The 27,883-nt window shown below is 38.9% G+C and overlaps 2 protein-coding genes across 4 annotated transcripts; both read right to left on the bottom strand.

Moving 5' to 3' along the window:
* Positions 1–663: 663 nt before the first annotated feature.
* LOC143878313 (eukaryotic translation initiation factor 5A-2-like) lies at positions 664–16,925 on the bottom strand. Of its 3 annotated transcripts, none has more exons than XM_077380613.1 (6): positions 16,677–16,924; positions 1,949–2,071; positions 1,788–1,844; positions 1,617–1,691; positions 1,376–1,505; positions 664–969 (listed from the first exon to the last, which is right to left on the bottom strand). In XM_077380613.1, the coding sequence occupies exons 1-5, from the start codon at positions 16,797–16,799 to the stop codon at positions 1,404–1,406; spliced, it is 480 nt and encodes a 159-aa protein (XP_077236728.1). In that variant the 5' UTR covers positions 16,800–16,924; the 3' UTR covers positions 664–969; positions 1,376–1,403. The 3 variants fall into 3 exon arrangements, with proteins under 3 accessions (XP_077236728.1, XP_077236730.1, XP_077236729.1); XM_077380615.1 differs by lacking the exon at positions 664–969 and adding an exon at positions 1,028–1,303 and having other exon boundaries at positions 16,677–16,925; XM_077380614.1 differs by lacking the exon at positions 664–969 and adding an exon at positions 1,028–1,291 and having other exon boundaries at positions 16,677–16,925.
* A 6,210-nt stretch (positions 16,926–23,135) lies between these two features.
* On the bottom strand, positions 23,136–27,053 carry LOC143879551 (Leucine-rich repeat protein kinase family protein). Its single transcript, XM_077381992.1, has one exon. The coding sequence runs from the start codon at positions 26,251–26,253 to the stop codon at positions 23,692–23,694; it is 2,562 nt and encodes an 853-aa protein (XP_077238107.1). The 5' UTR covers positions 26,254–27,053; the 3' UTR covers positions 23,136–23,691.
* Positions 27,054–27,883: the final 830 nt, after the last annotated feature.

The raw sequence follows: 27,883 nt of genomic DNA, 5'->3' as shown, positions 1-27,883 counted from the left end.
TTGATCACAAGTTAATTAGGTTGTACTCAAAAAATCATTTCGATAGGATGATCCTAGCCCTCCAATCCAAACCGAAAAATTGCTTTTTTCCTCTTTTTCTCCCATTATTCCTGAATTTTTAATCGGTTCGGTTTCGGTTCGGTTTTTGGAAATTTCGGTTCGGTTTCGGTTATCGAAATTTGATTTTCGGTTCAGTTATAACCGAACGAACACCCCTAATGGGAATGGCAGATGAGATTCAAAGAGAACTCTAGATCCATTTCGAAAGATGAATGATCCAAATCCACTTGAGATCCACTTGAGATCATGATGGCAATGGCAGATGAGATTCAAAGAGAACTCTAGATCCATTTCCAAAGACGAATCCAAGTTTTGCCATTATAATTTCAGGAGCAACCAAGGTTGAAAACGGTGGATTTAAAAGTTGCTGAAAATATGGATTCTAACCAGAGAATTCCACTTTAAAGCATCCATAAATCTTCTACAGAAAAGCCCCAACCCTAGACTGGATTTAACGGCCAAAGTTGCAGGGCTGCACTCTCTAATGTTGCAGCAGCTCTAAAGAAAACCAATGAAATAAACAATCGACTTACAAATTTCAAAAAATTGAAGATGTCAACCAGATTGTATGAAGAGAAAATCTAGAAAAAAAAACCCATAAAATGGTCCCCAAGAAAATATTATTTCCATAATTTAAATTGCCAAGCAGTGGGACACAGCTGTACAAATACTGTCTATAAAGACTTTTATCAATCTGCTAGCTATATATAATAATACTCCTATGAAACAAACAAGCCTTCTTCAGCTGAACCATCAAACCACTAATCAAATGGCAACGATCTCAATAGATTTGTACAAGTTTTCACTTTGATCCATCTGCTAAGCCCAACTGATATATGGTTTCCAATCACTGACCACTGTACAGGTATTCAGTGGGCATTGGGTGGACAAAGTTCCTCCCTTTGATCCCTAAAGAAAGGGTCAATATGTTAAATACTTGTAATAACTTTTTTCAACTAAGCCAATATGAGAAAAGTAAATATGCCCCGGCAAGTAGTAAGCAAATGGCAGGGTAACATAAATAACATCCAGCTGAAAAATGAAAATACAAGCACAACAGTCCTAACAGATTTTTTATGGAATCAGTTTATAAAAATATATTTATGTATATATAGATATGGTGTTATCAATCTAGTCAATTCAAAGGGGCCTGGACCAGAAAAACTCATTCCATTGTTTACTGTTCTACCAATTTCTCCTTAAAGTCATCACAACTCCCTTTATGAAGATCCTAAGCACCCAACTGCCAATATATTAGTACCAACTTGGCACACATCATACGAAATCTTGGCTAAGCTATCAAGAGAAGGATTACCATATGTAGACAGAAAAAATATAGGTAGTTATTTGGGGCCAATGTCCTTCAGAGTACAGATCTGCTCTTCTCCCATAGCAGACATGACAGTCACCACCAGATCCTTTCCTTCCCCAAATCCATCTTTAATCTAGAGCAGCAAAATCAATAAAATACTGTTAAGATTTATGACAAAAAAAATATTACGATTGAACCCAAAATTCAGTGTAGTTTGCTCCGGTAAGCAGAATTAGGCACTAACCTGGGTAAGAAGATTGTCATCAGTGGGAAGCCTCAGATCATCCTTGGTGTTCCCGTTTTCAGTCAAAAGACTCACCTGCCAAAAAATTCATCTCAAGTTCCATTGCTCTGAAGAACCCAAAACCAGTGTGCTTAGAAATTGATGCGGGGTAATTAGAAAATAAAGACTTACAAAACCATCTTCAGATATATCAATCAGCTGATAGTCAGTACGATTTACGTGGGGCACCTGTGGTAGAAGAAAAATATAGATTAATTAGCTAACTGTCCTAGCTCGCAACTGGAGGTTTCCATACTACAGTATCAAGAGAGACGACAAAAAAAAACGCTTACATCACAGTTATGGGAAGAAGGCACAATATCTTCGAGCTTCTTGCCATTAAATATATCGATTGCAACAAAGTGACACTTGGCATGACCATGCTTTCCAGTTTTAGAAGTGGAGACCTCAACAACCTGTTTCAAAACCCCATCATATCAAAGATATGAGCGGTAATAGTTTAAATTCCAAATCAACAAAACAAAACACATGCCACGCCTATATAAAGGGAGGAGCTGAAAAGGTATCTCAAATTCTGACTAGATAAAAATATAACCACATGACCACCAAAAAAAAATATTCATGATGTTGCAGTAAAGCAATGAAAACATTACGAAGAAAAAACTCCATTTTTTTATCACCATCTCCGAGTAATAATTGTAGCAAGCAACTCTAAAAACATAATGTTTACAGAACAATGAAAACATCAAGCAGAAAGACAAACTCCACATGTTGAAGACTATCAGTGTAATAACGGTAACTAGACACTAAAAACATAATCTAAAGTAACACCTCTCTCTCTCTCTCTCTCTCTCTCTCTCTCTCTCTCTCTCTCTCTCTCTCTCTCTCTCTCTATATATATATATATATATATATATATATATATAGAGAGAGAGAGAGAGAGAGAGAGAATAGCATTCTTAAGGGGGTGGGGGGTTGGAGTCAGTCCATCATGAAAAATGACCTAGATAAGAACCGCTATTTCCTTTCCCTAATCACCTCCAATAGAAGAGGGGATAGGATCTATTATTCACCATCAACCGTATCTTGGGGAAACAGTTTTTCACCTCGTCCCTCAACATCTTGCAACACTCCAACCCTCCATGATAAATTGAAACCAACCACCCAGTACAGGGCCCTTGTGGCCCTGCATGCCTGCAAAGCTAGTGCAACCTACTAAATTCACCAACACCCATCCACCTTATAAACTCCCAAGACTGCTCAAGCACTCCTCCATATAACACTGGGCCCACGGAAACGTTTCAGTTTAAGCTGAAGATTTCGGTAGAAATTCTGAAAAATCACGAGAACGTATACAAAGAAATGTAACTGATAGAATTTTAAGATGAAATTTCAAGAACTGCTAAGATAAACACGAATACACTTGGATTTGGAAAATATCACATAAGTAAGATAGTCATCCATAATAGTTTAACAACATCAAACACCTAGTGACGTGTTGTGCACATGTTTGATAATTCAACACAGACCACATTTCATATATAATTAATATAAATATTTATACATAATACACACCATATTTTACATGCAGTTTATATAAATATAACTACGTAACACGTACTGATGTAATATACCACTAGAACAGTTACGGTTTTGGTTTCGGAATACCTTTCGGTTTCGGTATGTGTTTCCTTAAAAGATGAAAACAGAAACATTTTGATAGGTTCATGTCGGCTTTGGGGAAAATTTAAGCCATGCTCAGAACTCCCCTTCAGAACATCTCATACTGGAGCTCTGGGCACAACATCAACTAACTAAAGCAGTACATAACCATCCTTGGCCCACACACCCAACAACCAAGGAGACAGACCCATCCTGACAACCCACGGCTCTCCACACGCATACACCACTCAAAACACTTGGCACAGATCTTGGTGACAAAATACTTAAAGGTAGATTTCCATGCTTCAATCTTTCTTTGTTAGGAGCCCTCCCATGGTTTTTGAGAGGGTTACTAGGAGAAAGGATGAGTAGTTTTTATGACCAGTTTTAAGACGAGGCCTATTTGATGTAACTAGCATTTGGGTTGCCACTATGCAGAGTTCCACTCGTACCATATGAATCTCTTTGTTTTGCTTGTGTTTTAGCTCTCACTGCGTGAATGCAGTGGAAAAGTTGGGTAGATTAAAATGTAGAGTATTTTTTGGAACAGAGATCATTTTCGCATACTAGTAAAATTATCTGAAGTCTAGACATTTCTGCTCTGCTGCCCTTACAGATAACATACCACATTCATTGTCTAATAATTCTTAAGCAGATCATAACCCTTCCATACCACCAGATGTACAGCAAAGATCAATCTTTATGATTCATACCCACAGGTGACAATTTATGTGACTTCAAAACCTCAACAACCTCAATGGCAACTCATACACAAAACTTGAAAAGATATAAACTTGTGATTCGGCTTGAAAATATGAGCAATAATCAAAAAGTTATGGTGCCCTAGCCCTAAGTTGACTAAGTAACTGTAGGACTGATCATATGCCCAAACATGACAGCTAATGCCAACTCAAATCATCAAATGAGAGATGGAAATCCTCAAGTTGTAGCATGCAAAAAAAGGATTGAAATATATTATGATAGGGAAGGACCAATTCGTCCAGAAATGAAAATTAAATAGCAAAAGGATATATAAACAACTCAATTCAGAAATTTCATATTGCTCAATATACCTCATTAAAATATCATCCATACATGTGTGTAGGAGAATTCCAATTCAACAACACTTGCATCCTAATTTAGACTCTAAATCCTACCCAAACTAAAGGATAGTTGCCAGGTCGGGAAACAAATTCGTGAAGAGGAACGTGAAACGGAAACATGAAACGCATGCAAAAAAATTAAAGAGAAAAGAGAAATGGGAAATGATAGAAAAGCGCATATGAAATAACAGAAAATACTTTGCATATCTTAATGGATTTTGCACCAGGAAAGCAAACAACAGGCTTCTTGAGAGAAGGGATAGAAAATGAAAATAAAACTAAACATGTCGTATGACACATAATCACATGTCCGATCCTACGACAAAGTGGGTAAATCATATTCCATAATGACCTTCAAGGAAAAGAGACTCACACAGTGCAAGGAGACTACAACCTTAAATGCCGAAATTATAAAGAGACTATCTCCCAAGTCAACTTTAAAAATATGTTAGTAGTGAAGCTTCTAGCACATCAAGAGCAAGCTGTTGATATGAAACACTTCAAGAGCTACACAATCTTCTCTTTCTGCAATCCAACTCTACATGGCAATGTTGGTGATATGGAGTTACAGACAACGATAAAGAGGATAAAAGTGAGGGTTCCAAAACTGCTCAGAAGAAGATCCAAAACATTATCACACACAATCAAGATCTTCATTTTGAGAATCAAGAACACCAAGTCTAATTTTATAATCTAAACCCCCATAATAAAAGCCTCATTTCAAGAAAGGTCGACAACCTCAGTACAGTAATGATATATGGGATAATTATCATCAAAAACTGAATCCCAACATAAGAAAGGCCACAACGTAAGAATGTCAAAAGATGAACTGATAACAAAGACCAGCAAGGTTAAAAGCCATAGGAATGAAATAAGCTCATAAAAAAAATTTGATAGAAATGTCGACAATGAATCCAAAAGGGTGGTGAAATAGAAAATAAAATGAGTAAAATATGCTTCAATAGATAATAAAACTGAAACTCTGCAAAACGACTATTATAATGAAGTGGCCCGCAATTCAGGAGCGCATTCAAACAGTGGATTTTTTAGGGTCAAGGAAAACGTTGATCATATATCACCGTGTTCTCTGCATTGAAGATGGGGAATTGGTTAATCACCTTTTCTTACATTGAAACGTAGCTAGGAGAATCGGTTAACACCGCCCCCCACCCCCCCCCCCCCCCCCCCCCAAAAAAAAAAAAAAAAAACCCACCAGCCAATCTACACCCAAAGAAAAGAAACATAAAATAAAATAATTCATGCATCCGGCCAGTAATATAGCCAAACTTGCATCGTCAACCGATCTATATTCGTGGAGACTGGACCCATTCCATATAGTGAGTACCAACTAACTTTACCGTGGTGATTTGCACATTAGGATTGCCACTGTAGAGACCAGCCAGAAGGTCAGAACCAATACTCTGAATCTCAGCAGCCGAGGAATTCACTTCAGATCAGTCCGAAGCGGCCATTTTTTTTGTGTGAGATACCACAAACCAACCAAAGGGGGGAGATTCTCAACCGCTAAATATTAGTGTGAAAACAGACAAATTCCAAAAGAAATAGCCCTAAAATGGAGAATGCCCAAGTAATATAGCCAAAAAACTCGACGGAACTCCCAAGCACAAACTTCGATGTGAAAAAGGGCACCTCCATTGTATTCCAATGCACGAAAGGACTCGAAATGAGGTAATCTCTCTTTAAAAAATGTCCCGATCTGATAGCAAACTCCCATCAACCTAAAACAAGGGATTTCTGGATGCAACAACAAAAGGTCCGTAGAACTCCTTCATAAGACCTCCAATAAAAAAACAACACTATCATTGTGTTCCTATCCAAAAAAAGCCCAAAGTAAAGCAATCCCTCTTCAAACAAGTCCTTGGTTGAGAGAAAACTCTCATCAAGCCAAAAAAAATGGATTTCTGGATTTTTCTTCTAAAAAAATCAGAAAAATATCATAGCTCTCAAAAAAATTCCGAAAAATCATCATAATGTGAATGATATCTGCATTCAAGCCGTGGGGATTTCAGGCATACTCCATGTTCGTACGACTGTTAACATCAATCGTCCGACCTGACGACGTCACCAATACGTCAGATAGTCAAGGGCGTCAATTCTCTCGGACAATTGTAAAGAAAGCCTTTGCTCTGATACCAAGTTTGAGTTTTTGGAGGTTAGAATAGTAAAAGGAGAGAAGAGCGTATAGATGGAGGGGATGGAATAGTTCCCACTTCCCACTATAGGATATTCCTAATCCTGTATAATAATGATAAACCCCTACTTGACATACAAAAGACATAAATAACCCTCAGATACAATCTGATTCCCATACAAGAAATAACCCTTATTTTCTATAGAAAGTAATACGAAGATCAGGAAAAAAGCTACAAAATAAGGAAACCCAAAAAGGAGATAAAGAGAAAGATTCAATGAAGATAGAGTAATATTTTAACGAGAAGAGAATGTCGTGTAGCCAAGACCGAACCCAAAAAACGATAATAATCAGGACAGATAATTTCAATCAAAAGAAAGGCAAAAAAAAAAAAAAAACGCCGATATATATAAAGAGTGAAAGAAGAAAGTTTGGCTGCTATGGAATTAAGTGGCGACGATGGGAGCTCTAAAGGAGCACAACCACTTGGTCATTCAGGATGAAATTTAATGGAGACAAGGGTCTAAATCCAAATAATTAAAAGAGAGTGACAAGAATACGGATTATTTTCAAAGGATTGCTCTAGCTAAAAGAAGAGAGAATTGGATTAGTGTCATTCAGATTGATGAAAACAAGTGTGGGGACAAGGAGATTAGTGCCAAGGAGATTGTGAATTCCTATCGGGCATATAGTCTGCTTAGGAAGGGAGCTACCCAAGACTTGAGGGAGTGGATTTTAGAGTGACTGATGAGGCGAACTATGCTCAACTCAACTAAGCCTTTGTCCCAAACTAGTTGGGGTGGCGAACTATGCTGCTTTAGAAAAAAAAAATTGAAGAAGAGATTAGGACCGGCCTGTTGTCCTTGGGGAGAGATCGCGCCCATAAGCCAGATGGTTTCTGTTTAGCATTTTTTTAGTGCTATGGGGAATCAATGAAAGGTAACATCTGTGATTTCTTCAAAGAGTTCTATGAGAGAATGGTGCTAGATAAGAGGACAAGTGCTATTTTTATTGTCTCGATCCCTACAGTTAAAGGAAAAGATAAAATTGCATATTTCAGGTCAATAAGTTTGGTAGGGTGATTATACAAAGTTCTAGCTAAAGTTCTGGAAAACAGACTGAAGCAAGTGATGGACAAGGTCATCTCTAAAAACCAAATTGCTTTTATTCTTGGGCGCCAGATACTCAACAGTGCTCTATAGTCATTTGAGGTTGTGGATTCCTATTACAAGACATGGAGAAAAGGCGTAGTGTGCAAATTGGATATGGGAAAGGTCTATGATAGATAGAGTGGAATGGGATGCTTTTTTTTTCTTTTTTAATGGTTGAGTGGAATGGGATGTTCTGAATTACCTTTTGGGGCGGATGGGCATGGAACTAGATAGCGAGCTTGGATGGTGAGGTGTGTCTCTTCTACTTGGTTCACCATATTGGTGAACAACGCTGCTATAGGGTTATTTAAGTCCTCTCGAGGATTGAGACAGGGTGACACTTTTCCCCCTTTCTTTTTTAGTAGTAGCAGGAGCTCTCTTAGAATAATGGATGAAAGATGTGGCTTGATTGAAGGTTTCAATATTGGGGCTCAAGGTTGGAAGTCTCTCAGATGATATATTGGTGTTTAGTAAGGGTGAGTTGATAAATTTCTGAAATTAGAAGTTATGCTTTGGTAGTATGACTTAGTGACAGCCTGACAGGGCAAAGGTCTAACTTCCGGAAATCAATACTTCGAGTATTCATCTTGTAGATGATGAGAAGGACATGTCGGTAGGCTTACTAGGGTGCTCTGTGGAAGTGTTTCCGACCACTTATTTACTATGTTGCATGGATTCTTTGCCCCCCTACGGCGAATCCGTGTCGAAACGTCTCCGCATCCGAATCGGATATGGATTCACGTGGGACACACCCGGATTCTTGTCGTAGCCGTGTCCCGCACTAATCCTGTTTTTTCGACCCCCTTCCTCCTCCAACTCTCTTAATACAAAACCCGCCTCAACCCTCTACCCTCAAATTTTCATGAATATATATATATATATGAGAAAAGAGTTCCTACTTCATATATGAGAAAAGAGTTCCTAATACGTGGGATTAAAATACAGTAGGGGCCACATTGTTTGGGTGATCCAAACCATTCATTTGATGGGCCCTCACATAGATACTTAGATAGGGTGTGCTCAAAAAATCAACTCCATAGGATCATCCTAACCCTTCGATTTGTGGAGGCAAAAAATCGACAGATTTGTGAAGGTTTATGTCCGTCCATTTTTGCCTCCACAAATCGAAGGGTTGGGATGATCCTATGGAGCTGATTTTTTGGGCACACCCTATCTATGTGAGGGCCCATCAAATGAATGCTTTGGATCACCCAAACAATGTGGCCCCCACTGTATTGTAAGCCCACGGAGAAGATAAGCTATCTACTCCGGGGAGTAGGAACTTCTCCCTCTCTCTCTCTCTCTCTCTCTCTCTCTCTCTCTCTCTCTCTCTCTCTCTCTCTCTCCATATATCTATACATATGTATACACATATATATTAAATTTTGAAAATTTTATTTTATTTAAAAATTTCAAAATCCGAATCCTACTTTTGGGGGTTTGCCGAATTCGACACCTCGAATCCGTGTCAGATCCCCACACGCAAATCTAAGTCCGTGCAACACTGCTTATTTAGGCTTCCTTTATGTGAAGGGCAACCCAAGAAGAGGGTGGAAAGAAGATTATTTACATGGAAGTGGAACCTGGAGTCCTACGGAGTAGAATCACTCTAATCAAGGTGGTGTTTGCTAACATTCCCATATATCACCTCTCTCCCTTTAGATGTCTAATTGGAGTGATCAAGCATATCAAACATCTTCAAATGAATTTCCTATGGGATGTTCTAAGGATAAGAAGATGTACCTAGTTTGCTAGGAAGAGGTGTGCAAACCTATCATAGTTGGTGGTCTTGGGATTTCATAGATTGAGATGTGTTAATACAGCTATGCTTGGAACTTGGTTGTAGAGGTTTGAAGAAGAAAGGTTCCAGCCTTGGACCAAAGTTAAAGAAAGTATGGTGCTTGCTCTGGCAATTGGGATTCTGATGACAAGTACAAAATTGGTGGCTTAACGGTCTTGAGGGATATATTGAGGCATAAGCATAAGTTCTTTGAAGGAATCAGATATAGTCTACAAAGGGGGCATAGTTAAGTTTACAAAGGAATCAGATTCTACATTGAGAAACAAATAGAATCTCAAATAAACATGAAGAAAACAATCACTTTGGAGAAAGCCTTTGCAAGGGATCCACAAGCAATCCCTAAGCAAAAAAATGTACTTTTTGGATTACTTGGTGTGTTTCTTTGCCAAAGTAACAACCAAATCCTTAGATATTACCAGTCAACAAAAAGATGTAATCATTGCATGCAGTGTTTAAAAACGCGGATGTGACGCGAACGCGGCCAGGAATGCGGTTGACACGGTCATAACTCGGGAGGGTCAAAGGAGTTTTTATTGACTCTGTAAGGCAAAATGCGGAATGCGGATGTGGTACAACGCAGAACGTGGCCAAGAAAAATCCTTGTCGACTCGGGCAGGCTCATTATCGTGCTAGCGAGTTTTTAAACACTGATTGCATGTAGATTTCATAGGTAATCCTCTCTCTCTCTCTCTCTCTCTCTCTCTCTCTCTCTCTCTCTCTCTGCATCCAAACAGAATAAAGCTCATGATTTTCCCAAGGTTTACATGGCAACCAAAATCCTGCCCCCTTCCATAGACTTTACTTCCCTAAAGAATGCTCAGGCATCCAAACAGAGCCTTAAGGAGCACAACACGGTCATAAAAAGGTTGTAAGATCAATCAAGAATTGTTGGAGCAAGCGGTTGAAAACAATGGATCTACTAATGAAAAACAGTGCAAAAATATAAAATTATACTGACTTGAATGGAGGATGGATTAATAACGATCTTGATTGCGATACTACCGTACGTCCTTGGACGCCCACCTTGAAGTGTTATTCGGCCCAATTCCAGTGCAAAGATCACATGACCGAACCACCTCCAGGAACAGCAGGAGAATGGATTGTTGTAATGCACCACTCAACAATCCTATAAGGCAAGCTCTCTACTGAATACTTTCTATTTTTCTTGAGGCTCTTGAGTAGTCTCCTTTTCATTTTCTTGGATGCTAGAATAAGGGCTCTATAGAGTTCAAATAGCAACCCAAAGGTCTCATTGGAAAACTAAGGGACTCCTTGAAGAGATACACCCATTTAATGTGACAATTAATGGATTCATAGAATTCTAGATGACTCTTCGTAGATTCAAAGTCTACTACGAGTCATACATGAATATCTAATTAATCCCAAGAGTCATCACTAATGGGGGTACTCAAAACCAAGAGTCACCATTAATGGCTAATCCAAAGGTTTATGGAATGTGAAGAGTTGCTCACAAAGAGTCAAAGCTTTCATGAACCTATTAATGTGAGCCATTACATAGATTCATTGCTACAACTCATTCACTTATCCATGACTATGAAAAGTAACTATTAAAGCCTCATTAATTTATTTTGATAATTTGAAACTAATTAATTGGAACAAAATCCAACAATCCCCCACAAGTTTCAAACTTATCAACCAAGTATTAGAGAGCACTAGTCACATTGTGCATAATGAAAATGTCCGAAGACTTGAATTTTCAAATAGATTATCTGAATTGTAGTGTAAGTACATGGTGGAATTAGCCTTGAACCAGTACCTTTCTACTTTTCAGTAATCACATATGACTAGATTCAGAGTCTGTGTGCATAGTGGACCAAGCCTTGAACTATCACACTACTCACAAACTTGCCTTAAACAAATAGCAAACACACAGTGCTTGTCCTGGTTCTGCGAGGGCTCTAGGAGTATGCCAGCTCCATAGAAGACACACAGTCTCCACCCTAACATAGGTGTGTCCTTTAGTGTGTTCATGTCCAACACCCTGTACCCGAAGTACTTCGGACCACATTAAGGCTTAAAAGCCAACCTCTTTACTGTGACAGGTTTCTGTGTGGGCTCTAGCAATCTTTCAGACTACATAGAAGATGGCAAATCTCCACCCGCACATAGGTGAGCTCCTTAGAGTATACAAAATACTCAGAACTCATTAAGGCACTAATGCCATCCTCAACTCATTCATGTTTCTGCATGGGCTCTAGCAATCTTGCCTCCTCAGACTACATAAGAGGTGATATCCCATACAAGGTGAGTCCCTCAGGGCATGCACCTGCCAGGAATCACGCACACAAAGTGTTTTGGGCTCATTAAGGCTTACAGCCATCCTCTACTCCGACAGGTTAAGTGCTCTAACACAGGAATGGTCTCAAACAATTTATATTAAAGAGCACCAAAACAAATCCATTCGTATTTCATTCTTTGAACCATGAACTATATTTGATGGCAGACTAAGCTTTGAACCACTAATATAGTTTAGTGGTAGATACAAATACAAATAGATTACCGATGCATGAGACCCATTCCGACAAGTAAGATACTATTTTTGCAACAAATGCATATAGTCCTTTTTGCAACACATGCAATTAGACCCTTGTGCAACACATGCACTTAGTCCTTTGTGCAACACATGCACATAATATGATTTGCAACACATGCAAACAGTCTACTTTGCAACAAATGCAAGCAACCATGAATCAGTCTATTTGTGCTTTATTCTTTGAACCGTGAATATCATAATTTGGTAGACAAGTCTTTGAACCATAAATGACATTACAATGGTAGATATAAGCACAAATGACCATTCCCAAATGCAAATGACCATAATTCAAATGCAAATAACCATACCTTAAATGGACATAAGTCTCATTCTGGAGGATGTCTGCCGGACCAACTTCCTTTTCAGACCTTTTGTCATAGGATCAGCAACATTCTCTAATAATCGAACATTGATCACTGCAATGATTCCTCGACTCATCAAATTAGATAGATAGATGTGCTGCACCCGAACTGTCATCTTTCTTCCGTTGAATAACAAGTTCTCAGCAACAGCACTAGCAGCCTGATTGTCACAATACACTGTGATCGCAGTCAGCTGCTCCTTCTGTAACGGAAGATCCAACAGGAGATCTCTGAGCCACTCTGCCTCATCTCCTGCGCTTGCAAGGGCGAAGAACTCAAATTCCATGGATGATTATCATAGTCTGTTTTTTAGACTTCCACGACACGGCGGCACCACGCAGGGTGAAAACAAATCCACATGTCGATCTGCACTCATCTGGCTCTGAACACAAACTAGCATCTGAAAAACCTTCGACCACTGCAGGATATCTAGAATATAGTAATCCATAACTAAGGGTAACTTTCAGATATCTCATTAGTCTCTGAATTGCATCCAATGTGTCTTTCCCGGATTACTAGTAAACCGACTCAGCATCCCAAAAGCAAAGGCTATATCCGGTCTTGTACAGCTCATGGCATACATCAGACTGCCAATCACCATTGAGTATTCCAATTGTCTGATCGTCCTACTAGTGTTGGGTCCAAGCTTATTGTTGTAATCATACGGCACATACAGCTCTGGTAAGTCGAAGTAGCCATACTTCTTCAGCATCTTTTCTATGTAATGAGATTGAGATAGAACAATCCCAAACTTAGTCCTTAAGATCTTAATCCCAAGGATTGTGTCGGCAGCTCCAAGATCCTTCATGTTGAACTATGTTGAGAGAAACTTGCCTTTGTCAACTCTGCTATAAAGGCACTTATTTGCATTGGCTCCAAGCTTTGGCCTTCTAACATCTGGCACTCGAACATAAGCCAGACACCCCCACACTTTGAGCATTCCCAAAGATGGTGGATACCCGAACCAGAGTTCATGCGGAGAGATCTTCGTCTTGGCATAAGGAACTCTGTTCAAGATGGCGTCTCAACCCAATATCAAGTTGGAAGTCCAGACGTCATAAACATAGAATTCACCATCTCGGTCAAAGTCTGGTTCTTCCTTTCTGCTATCCCATTTGACTGAGGAGAATAAGGGGCAGTCGTTTCAGCGACAATCCCATGTTCTTTGAAGTACGCCCCAACATCTTTAGAGCGGTATTCACCTCCTCTGTCGCTTCGAAGTCTTTTCACTGAACATCCCAACTGCTTCTCAACTCGAGTTAGAAACTCAACGAACTTATCGAAAGCCTCATCTTTGAACTTCAGTAGATAGACATGACAGAACCTTGTCCGGTCGTCGATGAAGGTGATAAAGTACTTCATGCCACCTCTTGTAACAAAACTTTTGAAGTCACATGTGTTAGACTGAATTAGGTCCAACACCTCTGTACTCCTAGTGACACCGGGGAAAGGCTTCCTTGTGATCTTGGCCTGCGCACAGACCTCACATTTGCATGGTTTCTCACCCCCACAGTTGGGTAGAAGACCTAGCTTACACATGTCATGCAACTTTCTGTAGTTAACATGACCAAGCCTATTGTGCCACAACTCAGAGGAGTAAGTAGAAACTTCATTTATTAATTCAGGGGCATGAGTCACAACGCTCATCTTAAACATACCATTAGTCTTGTATGCATTTTCAAAGTACAAATTCTTAAAGGATAGCACCGTCTTATCGCCTTGAAAATTCAGGCGCATTTCAGCATCAAAAAGAAGAATCCCTGAAACCAGATTCTTGGCGATTGAAGGAACATGCTTCACATCTTTCGGTGTAAGAGTTTTGCCAGATGTGAGCTCCACTACCACAGTTCCGACCCTGAGAACAGCAGCAGAAGACCGATCTGCCATAGCCACTGATTCTGATCGTCTAGTGTAGGTAGAGAATAGGGACTTGTTAGCACAGACATGACAGGTAGCACCCGTGTCTAGCCACCAGTCTGAAACATTAAAGGGATCCACAGCCTTTGACACCATTGCCACAAAATTCTCCACTACAGCCAAAGAGTCATTCTTCGGTGCCTTGCAGTCACTAGCATAGTGGCCAGGCTTTCCACAGTTGTAGCAGTTTCCCTTCTTCTTGAAAGTCTTCTTCTGAACATTTAGGTTAGACTTTTGTTCTACAGCCTTTTTCTTCTGGAACTTGGTTTGCTTCTTCTTCTTCTGGCTTTCACTAGTATTATGAACTACCAAGTTTGTAGTTGCTTTTTTATTAGCAAGTAATTCATTTTTGGAACAAATCCTTACTTCATCCTCAATCCTGATGAAACGCCCCAAATCAGAAAGTGGCACTTGCTTCTTTCTGCGGTGCATTTCGGTAGAGAAAGACATCCAAGATTGAGGCAACTTATTTACAATTGCTCCAGCGACAAAAACGTTGTCGAGCTCCACCTTCTCTTCTTTCAACTTCTGAACAAGTTTCTCCAACTCCCTAACTTGAGGTAAAACCTCATTGTCATCTTCAAATTCCATGTCAAGAAATTTGTCGATAAGGTGGGTTTTGGAGAGCTTCTCATCATCTCGATACTGCTGAACCAAACCATCCCAAATCTCCTTAGCAGACTCATTTTGAGTGTAGACATCTGCTAGGTGGTTGGAAAGGTTATTTAGCAAATAGCTCTTGCAGAAGTCATTGTCACGCTCCCATTGGACATCTTCGGCAGCATCATCCTCACCAAATGTAGGGTTGGCGTCGGTTACAGTATAATAAATTTTAAGCAATTGCATGCCAAAAATAACTTTTCGGCGCCAAGCATTGAAATTAGAACCATCGAACGTTTCTAATTTCAAGTTGTTAAAACCCATAGTAGAAGCATCCATTGCTTTCCAACGAACAACAGTTTAAGATTGTTGGAGCAAGTGGTTGAAAACAATGGATCTACTAATGAAAAACAGTGCAAAAATATAAAATTATACTGACTTGAATGGAGGATGGATTAATAACGATCTTGATTGCGATACTACCGTACGTCCTTGGACGCCCACCTTAAAGTGTTATTCGGCCCAACTCCGGTGCAAGGATCACATGACCGAACCACCTCCAGGAACAGCAGGAGAATGGATTGTTGTAATGCACCACTCAACAATCCTATAATACAAGTTCTCTATTGAATACTTTCTATTTTTCTTGAGGCTCTTGAGTAGTCTCCTTTTCATTTCTTGGATGCTAGAATAAGGGCTCTATTTATAGAGTTCAAATAGCAACCCAAAGGTCTCATTGGAAAACTAAGGGACTCCTTGAAGAGATACACCCATTTAATGTGACAATTAATGGATTCATAGAATTCTAGATGACTCTTCGTAGATTCAAAGTCTACATTCGCTGGTGTTGCAGAATATGGAAATTTGAAGCACTGATGATAGGCGGAGGCTACGGCCTTAACTTCGTGCACTCAAAACCAAGAGTCACCATTATTGGCTAATCCAAAGGTTTATGGAATGTGAAGAGTTGCTCACAAAGAGTCAAAGCTTTCATGAACCTATTAATATGAGCCATTACATAGATTCATTGCTACAACTCATTCACTTATCCATGACTATGAAAAGTAACTATTAAAGCCTCATTAATTTATTTTGATAATTTGAAACTAATTAATTGGAACAAAATCCAACAAGAATTTCATCCTTCCATGCAGTTGAAGCAAACTTCACCACCAACACAACACCCTCCATCCGAAATAAAAGCAAAATATAAATAAATCATATACGAACAAGTTGTGTGTGTGTGTTTTCGTTACGTTTTTTTTATAGTCGAGATTGTCAAAATATGAGACCGAGATCAAACAAAATATACTAGAACTTCACAAGAACTACCACAGAGAAAAACCCAGGAGGAAAATTGTAATGAACCCAGAAAACAATAATAATCCGGAGAGATAATTTCCATCAGGAAAAAGAACAGAAGAAAGCGGATATATGTGGGAGGCGAATTGAAAAAAATAATACCCAATCATCAAATAAAATATCTAACGAACCCAGGAAAGAAAAAACAGTAGATTTGCAAGTAAAGAAGAATCTGAACCCAAGACAGTATATCATGACCAAAAACATATTCCCACATTAACAAACTAAAAAGATCCACCATGATCTTGGATAGAAACAACAAAATTCAGAGTTCAAATCAAATCCATAAAAACCAACCACACACAATAGAACCCAACTCATCCTTAGATTTTAGACAACAACTAAACCCTAAAAAGATTGATAATAAACAAAAAAAAAAGAGACCGAGATGATTACCTTGCAGGGTCTACCCTTGATGACAATGTAACCATTTTTGCGAATTGCTCCTGCCTGTTGGGGATATGTCTTTGATGCACCCGCGTCGGCCTTCGACTCGAAGTGATGCTCCTCATCAGACATTCTCTCACTCTCTCTGATCAAACAATTGGAAGAAGAAGATAAAATCAAAGAGAACGACCTCCACTCTGACAAGGGCTTCTGTAAATAGGGTGCCTTTCCACTCGAGGGCTTTTCTCCACACAATCCATTTGTCGTGGACCCTGGTTAAGATGATCCCATGTGGAGGACCCTTGGATTGTTGATGCTTTTGCCCCTTTCTGGACGGTCAGGATTCTTGGAAAACTGTGCTAGAATAGATAATGTGTATGATTGTAAGTGTGACTCATGGTGGGCCCACGTTATTACTAAAGATGCTTGGGATGTGGAGCTCCTTATCACTGCTTCACTTGCAAGCTAATAATAGGTGAATGCTCTAGTGCCACCCATACTAACCAAGGTGGCATACACAGAGTTAACAAAAAATATTGGTTTATCAAATAGCTTGTTAGGGAATTTAACCAGGTAGAACTCACCTTGAAAGCTAGCCATTAGAAGGAGGGTGCTCATTCCCTTATAACCCATCCCTATCCATTTCATCCGACGTGGGACTATTTGCTTTTGCCTGGAACCCCAACATAGCTTATGTTGGAAAGAAAAGGCAGAACCAAAAGAATGCCTAGCGTTTGGTGATCAGTATTTTTTTATTAGCGGAGAATAGTGGAATAAGTAGTCGACGGGGAGGAGACAAGCATTGGATTTGCCTAGAACTTAGCTTGGATATTAGAGTGTTTGGTTGTCAACCTTGTAGATTAGTGGAGAGAGAGAGAGAGAGGTATTAGCATCATTCCCAAGAAATCCAATCAAAATACAACTTTTTTTGTGGATTTTTGACTTGGATATCATAGGGAGGGGATAAGGGTGACAAATCACCGGGCATGCAATTATTAGCTAGAATAAATCCCGTACGAGTCTTAAGGATGTCAATCCTATATTGACAAGCAAACAAGGGGGTTTTTGCTGACATGATACCCAAATGCTAAGCAAAACTCCCAAGCCATCTCGGCTTTTGTGTCACCAAACACACACAAAAAAAAAAAAAAAAAGAGGTCTAATAATTATTGTATCATTAACAGTACATCTAATGCCTCATTGACGAGAGTTTGAATCTCCCCGGGCCTACCTGATGTGCATTCGGAATAGTCCCGCAGTAAGAAATTTGGGGTGGGGATGCCATATGTCGAAAAAAAAAAAAAAGGAGGTTACATCCAATGCTTATCTTCTCCCAATTGCCACCAAAATCCCAACCCAATATTGATGGAAAAGTCAGGCGCAATTCTTTTCCTTTTCATCTCTCCGAAATCAGCCGAACCAACCCTTATGCTCTGTTTGGTTACCTATTTTTGAAGAGAATAGCGGGGGATGATCTTCTTTTGAAATGCCGAAGCTTGTTTGGTTGCCTTTTTAGCAAATTAGGAAACTTTGACCACTGCCTTTGTCGGGCTCTTGTCGGCCGACGTAGCGCTCTCCAGATCTACTCGAGAAATTTCGCCAAATCGTAAAAATTTGGGGAGAAATTCTCGAGAGATCAAATCTTTGGCTTAATTTCAGAGATCTCCCACCCATCTCCAACGCAACCAAACAACGAATTCTAAATCCCCCGCTAATCCACCGGTTGACTGCACTGATCTGATTTCCTTTTGATCTCCCTTTGACTTCTTCTTCTCCGAATCCTCGCCACATCTACCAGCAACCAAACAGAGCATTATAGCGTGAGTGATAAAAACTAAAGTAATAACTCAATTGGGGCTCTAATAATTATCTGCCCCTTTTCTTACTTGGGCCGCCCGCTTGTTGTGTAAAAGGGTAGTCATAAACATGGTTTAAAATTTTGACCAAAACCGAAACCGAAATTTTCCGACATTCAATTTTTCGCCATTTACCAAATTTCGGTCCGAAATTTCAGTAATTTAATGACATTATTTATGTAAAAAAAAAAGGTGTTACAAAATTTCGGTCCGAATTTTTTTTAAATTTGGGTCCGGAATTTGGAACCAAATTACCAAATTTCGGTTTTTGGTGGGGTCCGAAACGGTTACCGAAACCGAAATTTAAAACCATGGTCATAAATACACTAGAGAGGGTTGGCCGAAGGAAGAAAAGGGGGCAAATATATCACTTCCCTTTATTAATGTATAACAAATATCTTTTCTTTAAGAAATGGAATGGTCCTCCCTCGTGCTTGCTCTCAACATGTACATATCCCACCCCCATTTCCAAAGTTTTCATCCCCTTTTGTTTGTTTATTTTTTATGCAATTCTACCCTCCTTAGTATGTCTACTAACTGAAAATCAATTCATTTTCAAGGAAACCTTCTTTATTTTAAGAAGATACATATAAAAAAGCGATTTTTATTTTATTTTTTTCAACCTCTCTACAAAGCAGGGGTAAGGCTCCGTACATCTAGCCCTGCGGGGGGCCTCGTGCACAGGGCTGCCCTTTTTTTACATATAAAACAAGCACTTGACATAAGAAAGGAAGATCAATTGGAAGAGAGGGCAAAACCATACAAGAAAAACTTGTTAATTTTTACTAATTACATCTTAAAACAGGGATTTGCTAGTGGCTTTCACTGAAAGGCATTCTTACTAATTTCTATTTTAGTTGACAATAAGATAAAAGAAAAAAAAAGGCAAAATATCAAGATGAATGACTCGAGAATGTTCATACTATACTGCGGATAAGAGGAAGCTTTATCTGGACCATCCATCGGAGAGCCTCATTGTGGATGGATCACCTTGTAAAGTCACATTGATTGAACCATGTGCAAACCACAAATTGGACGGTTAGGATCCATTATAGCCAGAAAACTAGGGTTGCCATCAGTAACCTCAGTCTCCTCAGGAACAATCAGAATTAAAAGTCCCATCTATCCAGTCTTCTATACTTTAAAATATCTATACTATACACGACTGGAAAGCAAGCAACACAAAATCTTTAGGGAAATGTTATCAGCACTACTGTATTTTAATGAGAGCACTTCTCACTTTATTAAAAGTACGGTATCGCCAGCACCATAGGATGATCCAAACCGCCCATTAGATGGGCCAAATAGGCTGTGCCCAAAAAAAATCGTTTCCATAGGTTGATCCTAACCTTCCGATCTGAATGTTAGAGGGTTGATCCTAACCCTGTTAGAGGGTTGATCCTAACCCTCTATATATAACCCTCTATATATCGGAGGGTTAGGATCAACCTATGGAAATAATTTTTAGGGCCCAACCTATTTAGGCATTGGCCCATCTAATGGACGGTTTGGATCATCCTATGGTGTGGGGCCATACCGTACTTTTAATAAAGTGAAGAGTGCCCTCATCAAAATACATTAGTGCTGATAACATTTCCCAATCTTTAATACCAATATAAATCAGAAATTTAAAACATTACAAATGTGAAACCTGATAAGCTCTTGCTCTACGTATTTTCTACTTCTTATTAAATAAAGTGAAGAGTGCCCTTTTAGGTCCTACTGTAGGCTTCTCTACCATTACTCTTCCATTAAATGACCAAGAGAACTCTTAAAGAAGCTGCTCTTAAACTCTTAAAGGGTGCCACCTGTGAATGATCTATACCGTCCATTTGGTTGGTCTTGCTTTGGATGTCAACAACGTAAAGTACACATTATTGGCGAGCTTTTTTCTACCCATATAGTAGATTCGAAGACAGATTTGTCAAATGGACAGTTCAAGTCATACAAAGGTGAGACTAACTACTCAGTAGAAGGGGCACGCCTTATAATATAAAAATGAGGTCGCACCAATATGCCATGCGTGGTGGGCCTACGAATACAAAAAAACTACTAAATTTTCATAACTATACACATCTGTTAGAACCTTGAGATTTTCCTTTCCTTTTTCTCTACAAAAAGCTGGGAATGCAGCCATTTTTGAAGAAAATACAGTGGAAAGGCTAGAAAAGGGGGTGTGAATTTCATTTCTCATGAAAATATTATAATTTCCTAATTGTTTTTATATCCTCCCCTTCTCTTTTTTTATATTTAGTTAATAAAACGGTCGTTGGTCAAGATTTTAAATAAATGGGTTAACTCATGAGTCAGATTTTTCAGCAGGCCAATCTAAGTCCAGTTCTTCGTTTTCAAACTATTATTAAAGCCCACTCACTAAAAGATTTTCCATAGGGCTCTTATTTTCTAAATTTTGTTGATTATGATTAGTTGATGTTCAATGTTAGTGGGGTGGTGGATAGTTGAAGCCATTTAGAAAGATAATATATTCAAATGCCCAATTTAGTAGTCATGGGGACAAATGCATTGCATGTTTGGCAAACATGAAAACTATTTTCCCTTTGAAAACAATTTTTTCAACATCTCTAAATTAATGCCTTTTTGGATAAAAATTAAGAGATTGACTAAGTATGGCCATGATCCAATGCACATGTGATCTTTGTACATAGTGGCAGTGGGTTCATGCTGCACATCGTCCTTCATACTTTGGGCTGCTTCTTCGGATGTAAAATGGGAGAATTTCTATTATTCTTGAATAAATTACAAAGAGTAGGTTAGTGCTTATATAGAGCACTTTAATGATAAGGATAGAAGGGAAATCAAGATACCTATGGAAGAAAAAATCCTAATTAAATCTACTTTCCTAATATTTCCCGCTTGCCTCTTCATATCCACTTGCCTAATTTATCTAGTCTCCTCATTTAGCCAACATACCCAATCTACCTCCAAGATGATCCAACGGTGAGATCTTAACACAATCCAACCGTTGGATCCCACATATTCTAACGCGGACCCTTAATGAAAAGAATGAGAGTCTTAGAAACTATTTCCATAAATTATTATACCTATAAATTTTCTAACAAAACTTCAAAAAGTAGTTGTTGTTTTAGAGGGGGGACTGGGGAGGTACTAACCTTTTGCTCTTGCGTGGGCCCAATTTCCCCCACCAGCATAAATCCTAGAAGTCAAAGACTTCAACGTCAAAGATACCAAAACCATTAACAACAATAAATGGAAGATAACTAAACCATTATGGAGAAAGGAAAGTGATATATGCACTCCCCTCAATTTATGCTTTTCTAATTAGCCATCAAAAGCTATCAACAGTAAATAAAATAAAAACAAGAGAGTGTCGATGTCATTCTCCAATAAACGTACCTAATTAAAGAGTCTAATCTACTTTATTGCCATCTCTATGGTGGAGATGTTGGGTGCAAAAATTTTCATGTAGAGCTCTTTTGTCCATTTTTTTGGCATTAGGGCGGTTTTGAATTTGATGTGGATTTTATTATTATTCAGACATAGAAAAAGAATTGGGTTGGCATTGCCACCCTTAAAAAAAGTAGGTTTGACAAGACAAATTGAAAAGGGTGGAAGGGCCTAAATTTTATGGGTGGGAGCACCAGTCTTATAATAGAAAACAAACAGATCATAAAATCTAGGCTCTTTTGTTCCTAAGCTCTGTTGGTTGCCGGGTTTTTTTTGTTCCTGGGAGTTATGTGGGAGAAAAAAAATACCCTGGGAGATAGGTGGGAAAAAAAGAGTCCTAGAAGTATCCTGGTAAAATAAAAATCCCACGTTTGGTTGACCGGATTATGGTGGGAAAAAAAAAAACTTTTGTTTGGTTGCTTGAACTGTTGGGTAGAAAAAAATTCTTCTCCAACTTATTTTTGGTTCCTGAGTTTATTTTTGTTCCTAGAGTTATCTTGGGATGGGATGAAAAGGCAATCATTACAAAAGTGGGATTAAAAAATTCACCCCACAAGCAATCTTTACAAGAGTGGGATTAAAAAAAAACCTAGTGCTAAAAGGCAACCAAACATGGGATGGGACCAAAATTTAACTTACTCTCCCACATAACTCCCAGGAACCAAAAAAAACCTGGCAACCAAACAGTTTTCCAATAGATTTCTAAGGCATAATTCATATTTTTGGTTGACCATTAATTAGCACGAAGAGAAGACAAGCAAGTGGGTACCCAAATCTGATGCTCAAAAGTCAGACTGTTCAATACATAGAGTTGTACTGGATCATTCCTCTAACATAAGTTTTAGAAAATTAAAGAACATGGAGGGATCTGTTGGCAGCCATGTGGTTTGACTAGTCTAATCCTTGAAGCTTCTTGGTATTGTCTGTATTCAAGCATTAAAGTGTAATGTGGAAGCTTGGGAGTTTGTGTCAAATCAATTGATTAATTTAATATAATAACAGTAATTAATAATAATAACAATGATTATCAGAAAAATTGAACATGGTTATAGCATGTAAGATGCTTGCACTAATAGACAAAAAGGCCAGTAGGGTGACATGGTCATTTTAAAAAACCAGGGATCTTGATATATTAGACCCACATCAATGGCCACAAGGTGACCCCTCATCATCATCAGACTAGGTATAGACTATAGTTTCATATCTTCCAAATATAATGTAAAACAAGAGAAACAGAAACCAAAAGCAAAAAACAGGAGAGCTCATCTTTAATCAGTTTCTCTGCTAGAATTTCAGACAGAAACAAAAACCCAACATCAAAGACATTACTAGCAGCCAGAAATTTTGCTTCCATGGCATAAACACGAAAGAAAACCAAATCCAAAAACCCTCTTCCTTCTTCCCTCTTCACCAAACTACATAACATTGATAATTAAGCATTCAGCAGCCCCAAAAAGTGTTGCACAGAGTAGCACTATTCATTTCCCCCAATATAGTAGGAGAGAAAAGATAAATAAGAAGACCAGCAAAATTGAGAATTTAGTATTGATCATTCTCAAGGCCCAAACATCTCTGCATGATTTTGTGATATCAGCCTTTCTGCAACTCTTATAACAACATGAATATAAGAAAAACATCAAATGCAAACAGAAGCTTGGAACTTCTGTACATTTCCTTCCATAGAAAAAATACCCAATTAGAAAATGAACAGAGAATAAAGAAACCTGTACGACTTTCTTTCTTCACTGACCAACTGTGGGTTCAATGTCTTTCAGTAGCCCAACTATCTGTTGCATACTTGGCCTCTTCAAAGGCAAATCAGCAGTACACAGATACCCAATTCTCAATGCTTCCACCATTTGTGTCTCTGACCCCGTTCCTCTGATCTTTGGATCGATCGCCCTCGAGCCCTGATTCATCCTGACTAGTCCCCTCACCCAATTCACCAAATCTGAATCTTTCATATCTGGGTAATCATCTCCCAATGGTTTCTTCCCTGTAATCAGCTCAAACAGAACCACTCCGAATCCATATACATCAGATTTTGAAGTCAAGGAATTGGTTTCTGACTGAGATAACTCTGGAGGTGTATAACCTGGAGATCCCCTAGAGAGTTCGTCTTCCATATCACTTCCAAAAATCTTTGCCAATCCAAAATCAGATAATCTTGGTTCCAATGCTGGACCAAGATAAACACTACTAGCCTTGACATCTCTATGAATTATCGGCGGGGAGCAACCATGGTGTAGAAAGGCCAATGCCCTGGCTGTGCCGAGCGCCATTTTATGTCTAAATGTCCAAGTAGTCAGGCCTTCTGAGGTCACGTTCTGAATCCCATCATTATCTTCTTCCCATGTTTCAGTACTCCAATCCTCTGCTCTTTGGATCCCTAAGGGTAAGTCATGCAGCAAATTCTGAAGGTTTCCATTCTCCATATATTCATAGATGGCAATCCTCTGATCACCTGCCAAGCAATAACCTATCAAAGGGACAAGATTTGGGTGTTTGATTCGACCAAGATGTTCGAGCTCTCGTGCCGCGTCTTGGTCTGTCATGGTGGATCCATGAACCAAAACTTTTACAGCGGCATGGATTCCACCTGGTAGAAATCCTCTATAGACAGGTCCAAATCTCCCTTCTGCTAACAAGGTCCCGCGATCGAAATGGGAAGTCGCAGACAAGAGGTCCGCGAATGTAAAATTCAGCAATGGTTTATCAAATATAATTACGGGGACTGAGGTTGCGACCTTAACGTCAGCAACCCAAGTGGTTGAATCTGTCTGAAATGAAAATGGGCCTGAAATGTTTGGTTCTTCTTTGTATGACAGTTGCTTAACTGCCCACATTCTGGTTTTCCTTCTGCACCCAAAGGCAAGGCAGAGCAACCCTACCAGAAAACAGAATATCGAAAGCGCTATAGCCAATGAGAGTTTGAGTCCTTTATGTTTTGGTGCCTTTCTTCTAAAGAGAGCTGGGTCTGTAGCAATTGGGCAGTCATCTTGTGATCCATAGAATGAAGACTTGAATGTTTCGGGCGAGAACTTTGCAGCACAAAGAGTGAAGTTGTTGTAGGAGAAGTTGAATTTCCCCATTTCTGGTAGTTTTTGTATCAGAGGCAAGGGGATTTCACCACTAAGATTGTTTTGGGAAAGGTCAAGAACTTGGAGATTGGAGAAACTTATATTAGAAATTCGACCAGTGAGATGGTTTTGTGAAAGGTCCAGTGTAATTAAGTTACTCAGTTTTGGAAATTTGGCGGGAATTGGCCCTGTGAGACTGGTTTTGGACAAGTTGAGATATTCAAGACCCAAAAGGTTTTCTATCTGTGGGAAATTCTGTTTGGTAAATCTATTGTGAGCAAGATTCAGATGTTTGAGTGATAGTGCTTGGTTCAAATCACTGAAGAATTCTCCACTGACTTGATTTTCAGACAAGTCAAGAAAAACCAAAGTAGACCAGTTAAAGCTGGAATTGAAATGTACCTGAGAGATATGTCCATCGAATTGGTTTTGACTTAGGTCTATAACCTGCAATGGCTTTTGAAACACACCCATCACAGAACCCTGAAACAGATTCCCAGACAAATTCAGGTAAGTGATGGATTTTAGGCCTGATAAATCAGATATGGTGCCATGAATCCCATTCCTTGCAAGATTCAAAGCTGTGAGATTTGCAAAGGCTGGTCCAAAACCATTTGGAACACTCCCATCCAATCTATTAGATGAAAGATCAATTGATACCAAAGCTGCACAATTAAGCATGGCAGGTGGGATGCTCCCTTCAAACTTGTTTCCACTGAGATTGAGAACTTGCAATTTTGAAAGAGAGCTGAGGGACGCAGGAATTTCACCAGAGAAATTGTTGGATGAAAGATCTAGGTCTTCCAATTTTCCAAAGTTCCCAATGTTGCTTGAAAGAAACCCATAAATCTGGTTACTAGAGAGATTGAGGGTCTTGAGACTGCTCCCCAAAGCCCAAAAATCTGATGAAAAACCAGTGATGTTGTTATTGCTCAAGTCCAAAGATATAAGCTTGCCTAGCTTTCCAACAGTGCTCTCTGGAATGAAGCCAGAGAGACCCAGACCAGAAGCCACCAGACTAATAACGTTGTCCTTATTCTCATCACAAACAACCCCTTCCCATGAACATACAGTGTTTGAATAGTTGTGGGTTTTTGAAGAGAGTACTCCCATTTTCTGCAAAAAATCTGAGACAAAGAACTCATCTGTATTGGGTTGTTGAGAAGCCAAAAGCCTAAAGAACAAATTGAGAACAAGAAAGGAACCAAAGAAACCAAGACCCATTTGGGAAAAAGGCCTGGTATCAGACACGAGGGAGAAATGAAAGAAAACTGTGTAATCTCTCACACCTATTGTCCCAAAACCTTCATTATCTGCAATTCCTGGAAGTTCCAAACCACTATTATGCAATAAGTGGTTTTGGGTCTCTGAGAACAATGGCTTTTGGGCTCTTCATATCTCAAAGCCCCAACTTTTTCAGCTGCAATATGGGTTTCTCATATATCAAAACTACCTCTCTTCTACATTCTCTGGGATTCCAAAAACCATCATTTTTTCAACAAGGGTTAGGTGTGATTGAGATAACCAGTTTTGGGCTATTCTTATCTCAAACCACCACTTTATGCAAGTTGTGGTGGTTCTAATACTACCACTCTATGGTAAGTGAGTTTGGGTCTTTCAAAACAGAAGTTTTGGGCTCTCTTTTACATCAAAAACCAAAAATTTCCTGAGACCACCATTCAGTGATAAGTGGTTTGGACCTTCTACAAAGCTGGTTTTTGGGACTCTGAAATGGTAAGTGAATTCACCATACCTGGTTTTGCAGGGCCATGAAAGACAAACAGAGACAAAGGCTACTGAAACTTTTTTGTCTGTTAGAATGTGAGAAGAAAAAAAACACTAGAGGTGGTGTCCACCGGCCAGAAGATGGTTTTCATAAATGGTGGATTCAAAGAAATCTGCGGTTGGGGGAATTTATCAAAGGTGTAGGTGGACATTAATGATTCTGTTGTTCATTTTCCTGCAAATGGGTGGATTTTGATTTCCTCCAAAGTTGAAGAAAAAAAAAAGCTAAGGACTTTTCCTAAAATATGATTAGCACCGCTGGTTTTCATAACAGACCTTTGTGAAATACTATTAATGATACTTACCTTTTATAATAACTTTTGATCTTTTTTACAGCAAATGGATGCTTGATTTTCTCCTAATTTGAAGTAACAACGTCAAAGACTTTTCCAACACATGACAGCTACCTCTTTTACTGAAGTCAAAGAGACACCACATTTCTTTCCTTCTATTTCACTGTTATAATTTATAAATGGGAGATAATATTTCCAGAGTTTTATATGGTGTAAGGCCTTACTACTATACGGTAGGGTACCACCCTTGATATTTGATCCAACAGCAGCTCACTTTTTGAGAAGCTGTTGTTGATCAAATATCAAGGATGGCCTTCTTGTTGTAAGGCCCTGCACGATATAATTTCTCATATTTCCACCCACATTTTATGTTTTTTTTTTAAAGTGTATTTTCATCCTTTTATTTGACTTTCCCCGAAAATAAAGTCATTTTTAAGGAAAGGATAACTAAAAGGGAGAGGAGTGGTGGAAAAAGGTTGGAAATATCATTTCCTTCTTAAATTGTTAAACACAGCAGACATTCGTCTCTATCTTTAAGCCTTAAATTACCGTTCTTGAACTCTAGTAAAAATACTGAACTTTAAAAAGGAAAAAGATTCAATGGGAGTTTGGATGTAGGAATTTTATCAAAATTTCTCCATGGTGATACGTGCTTAGATGGGTCCCATTTATAATGAAATAAATTACTTTCTTATTTTAGAGAATAAGATCAGTTCTTACTAGATCTGATATATTTAATAGCTTGATAGATTAGAATATTAATTTCGATTAGTATA

This window comes from Tasmannia lanceolata, unplaced genomic scaffold (assembly GCF_043159265.1).
Source record: "Tasmannia lanceolata isolate RefF3 unplaced genomic scaffold, GAP_Taslan_0.1 ptg000006l, whole genome shotgun sequence".
NCBI classification, from domain to species: domain Eukaryota; kingdom Viridiplantae; phylum Streptophyta; class Magnoliopsida; order Canellales; family Winteraceae; genus Tasmannia; species Tasmannia lanceolata.
The sequence above is the reverse complement of the archived record's forward strand: the minus strand, read 5'-3'. Positions and strand labels throughout refer to the sequence as shown.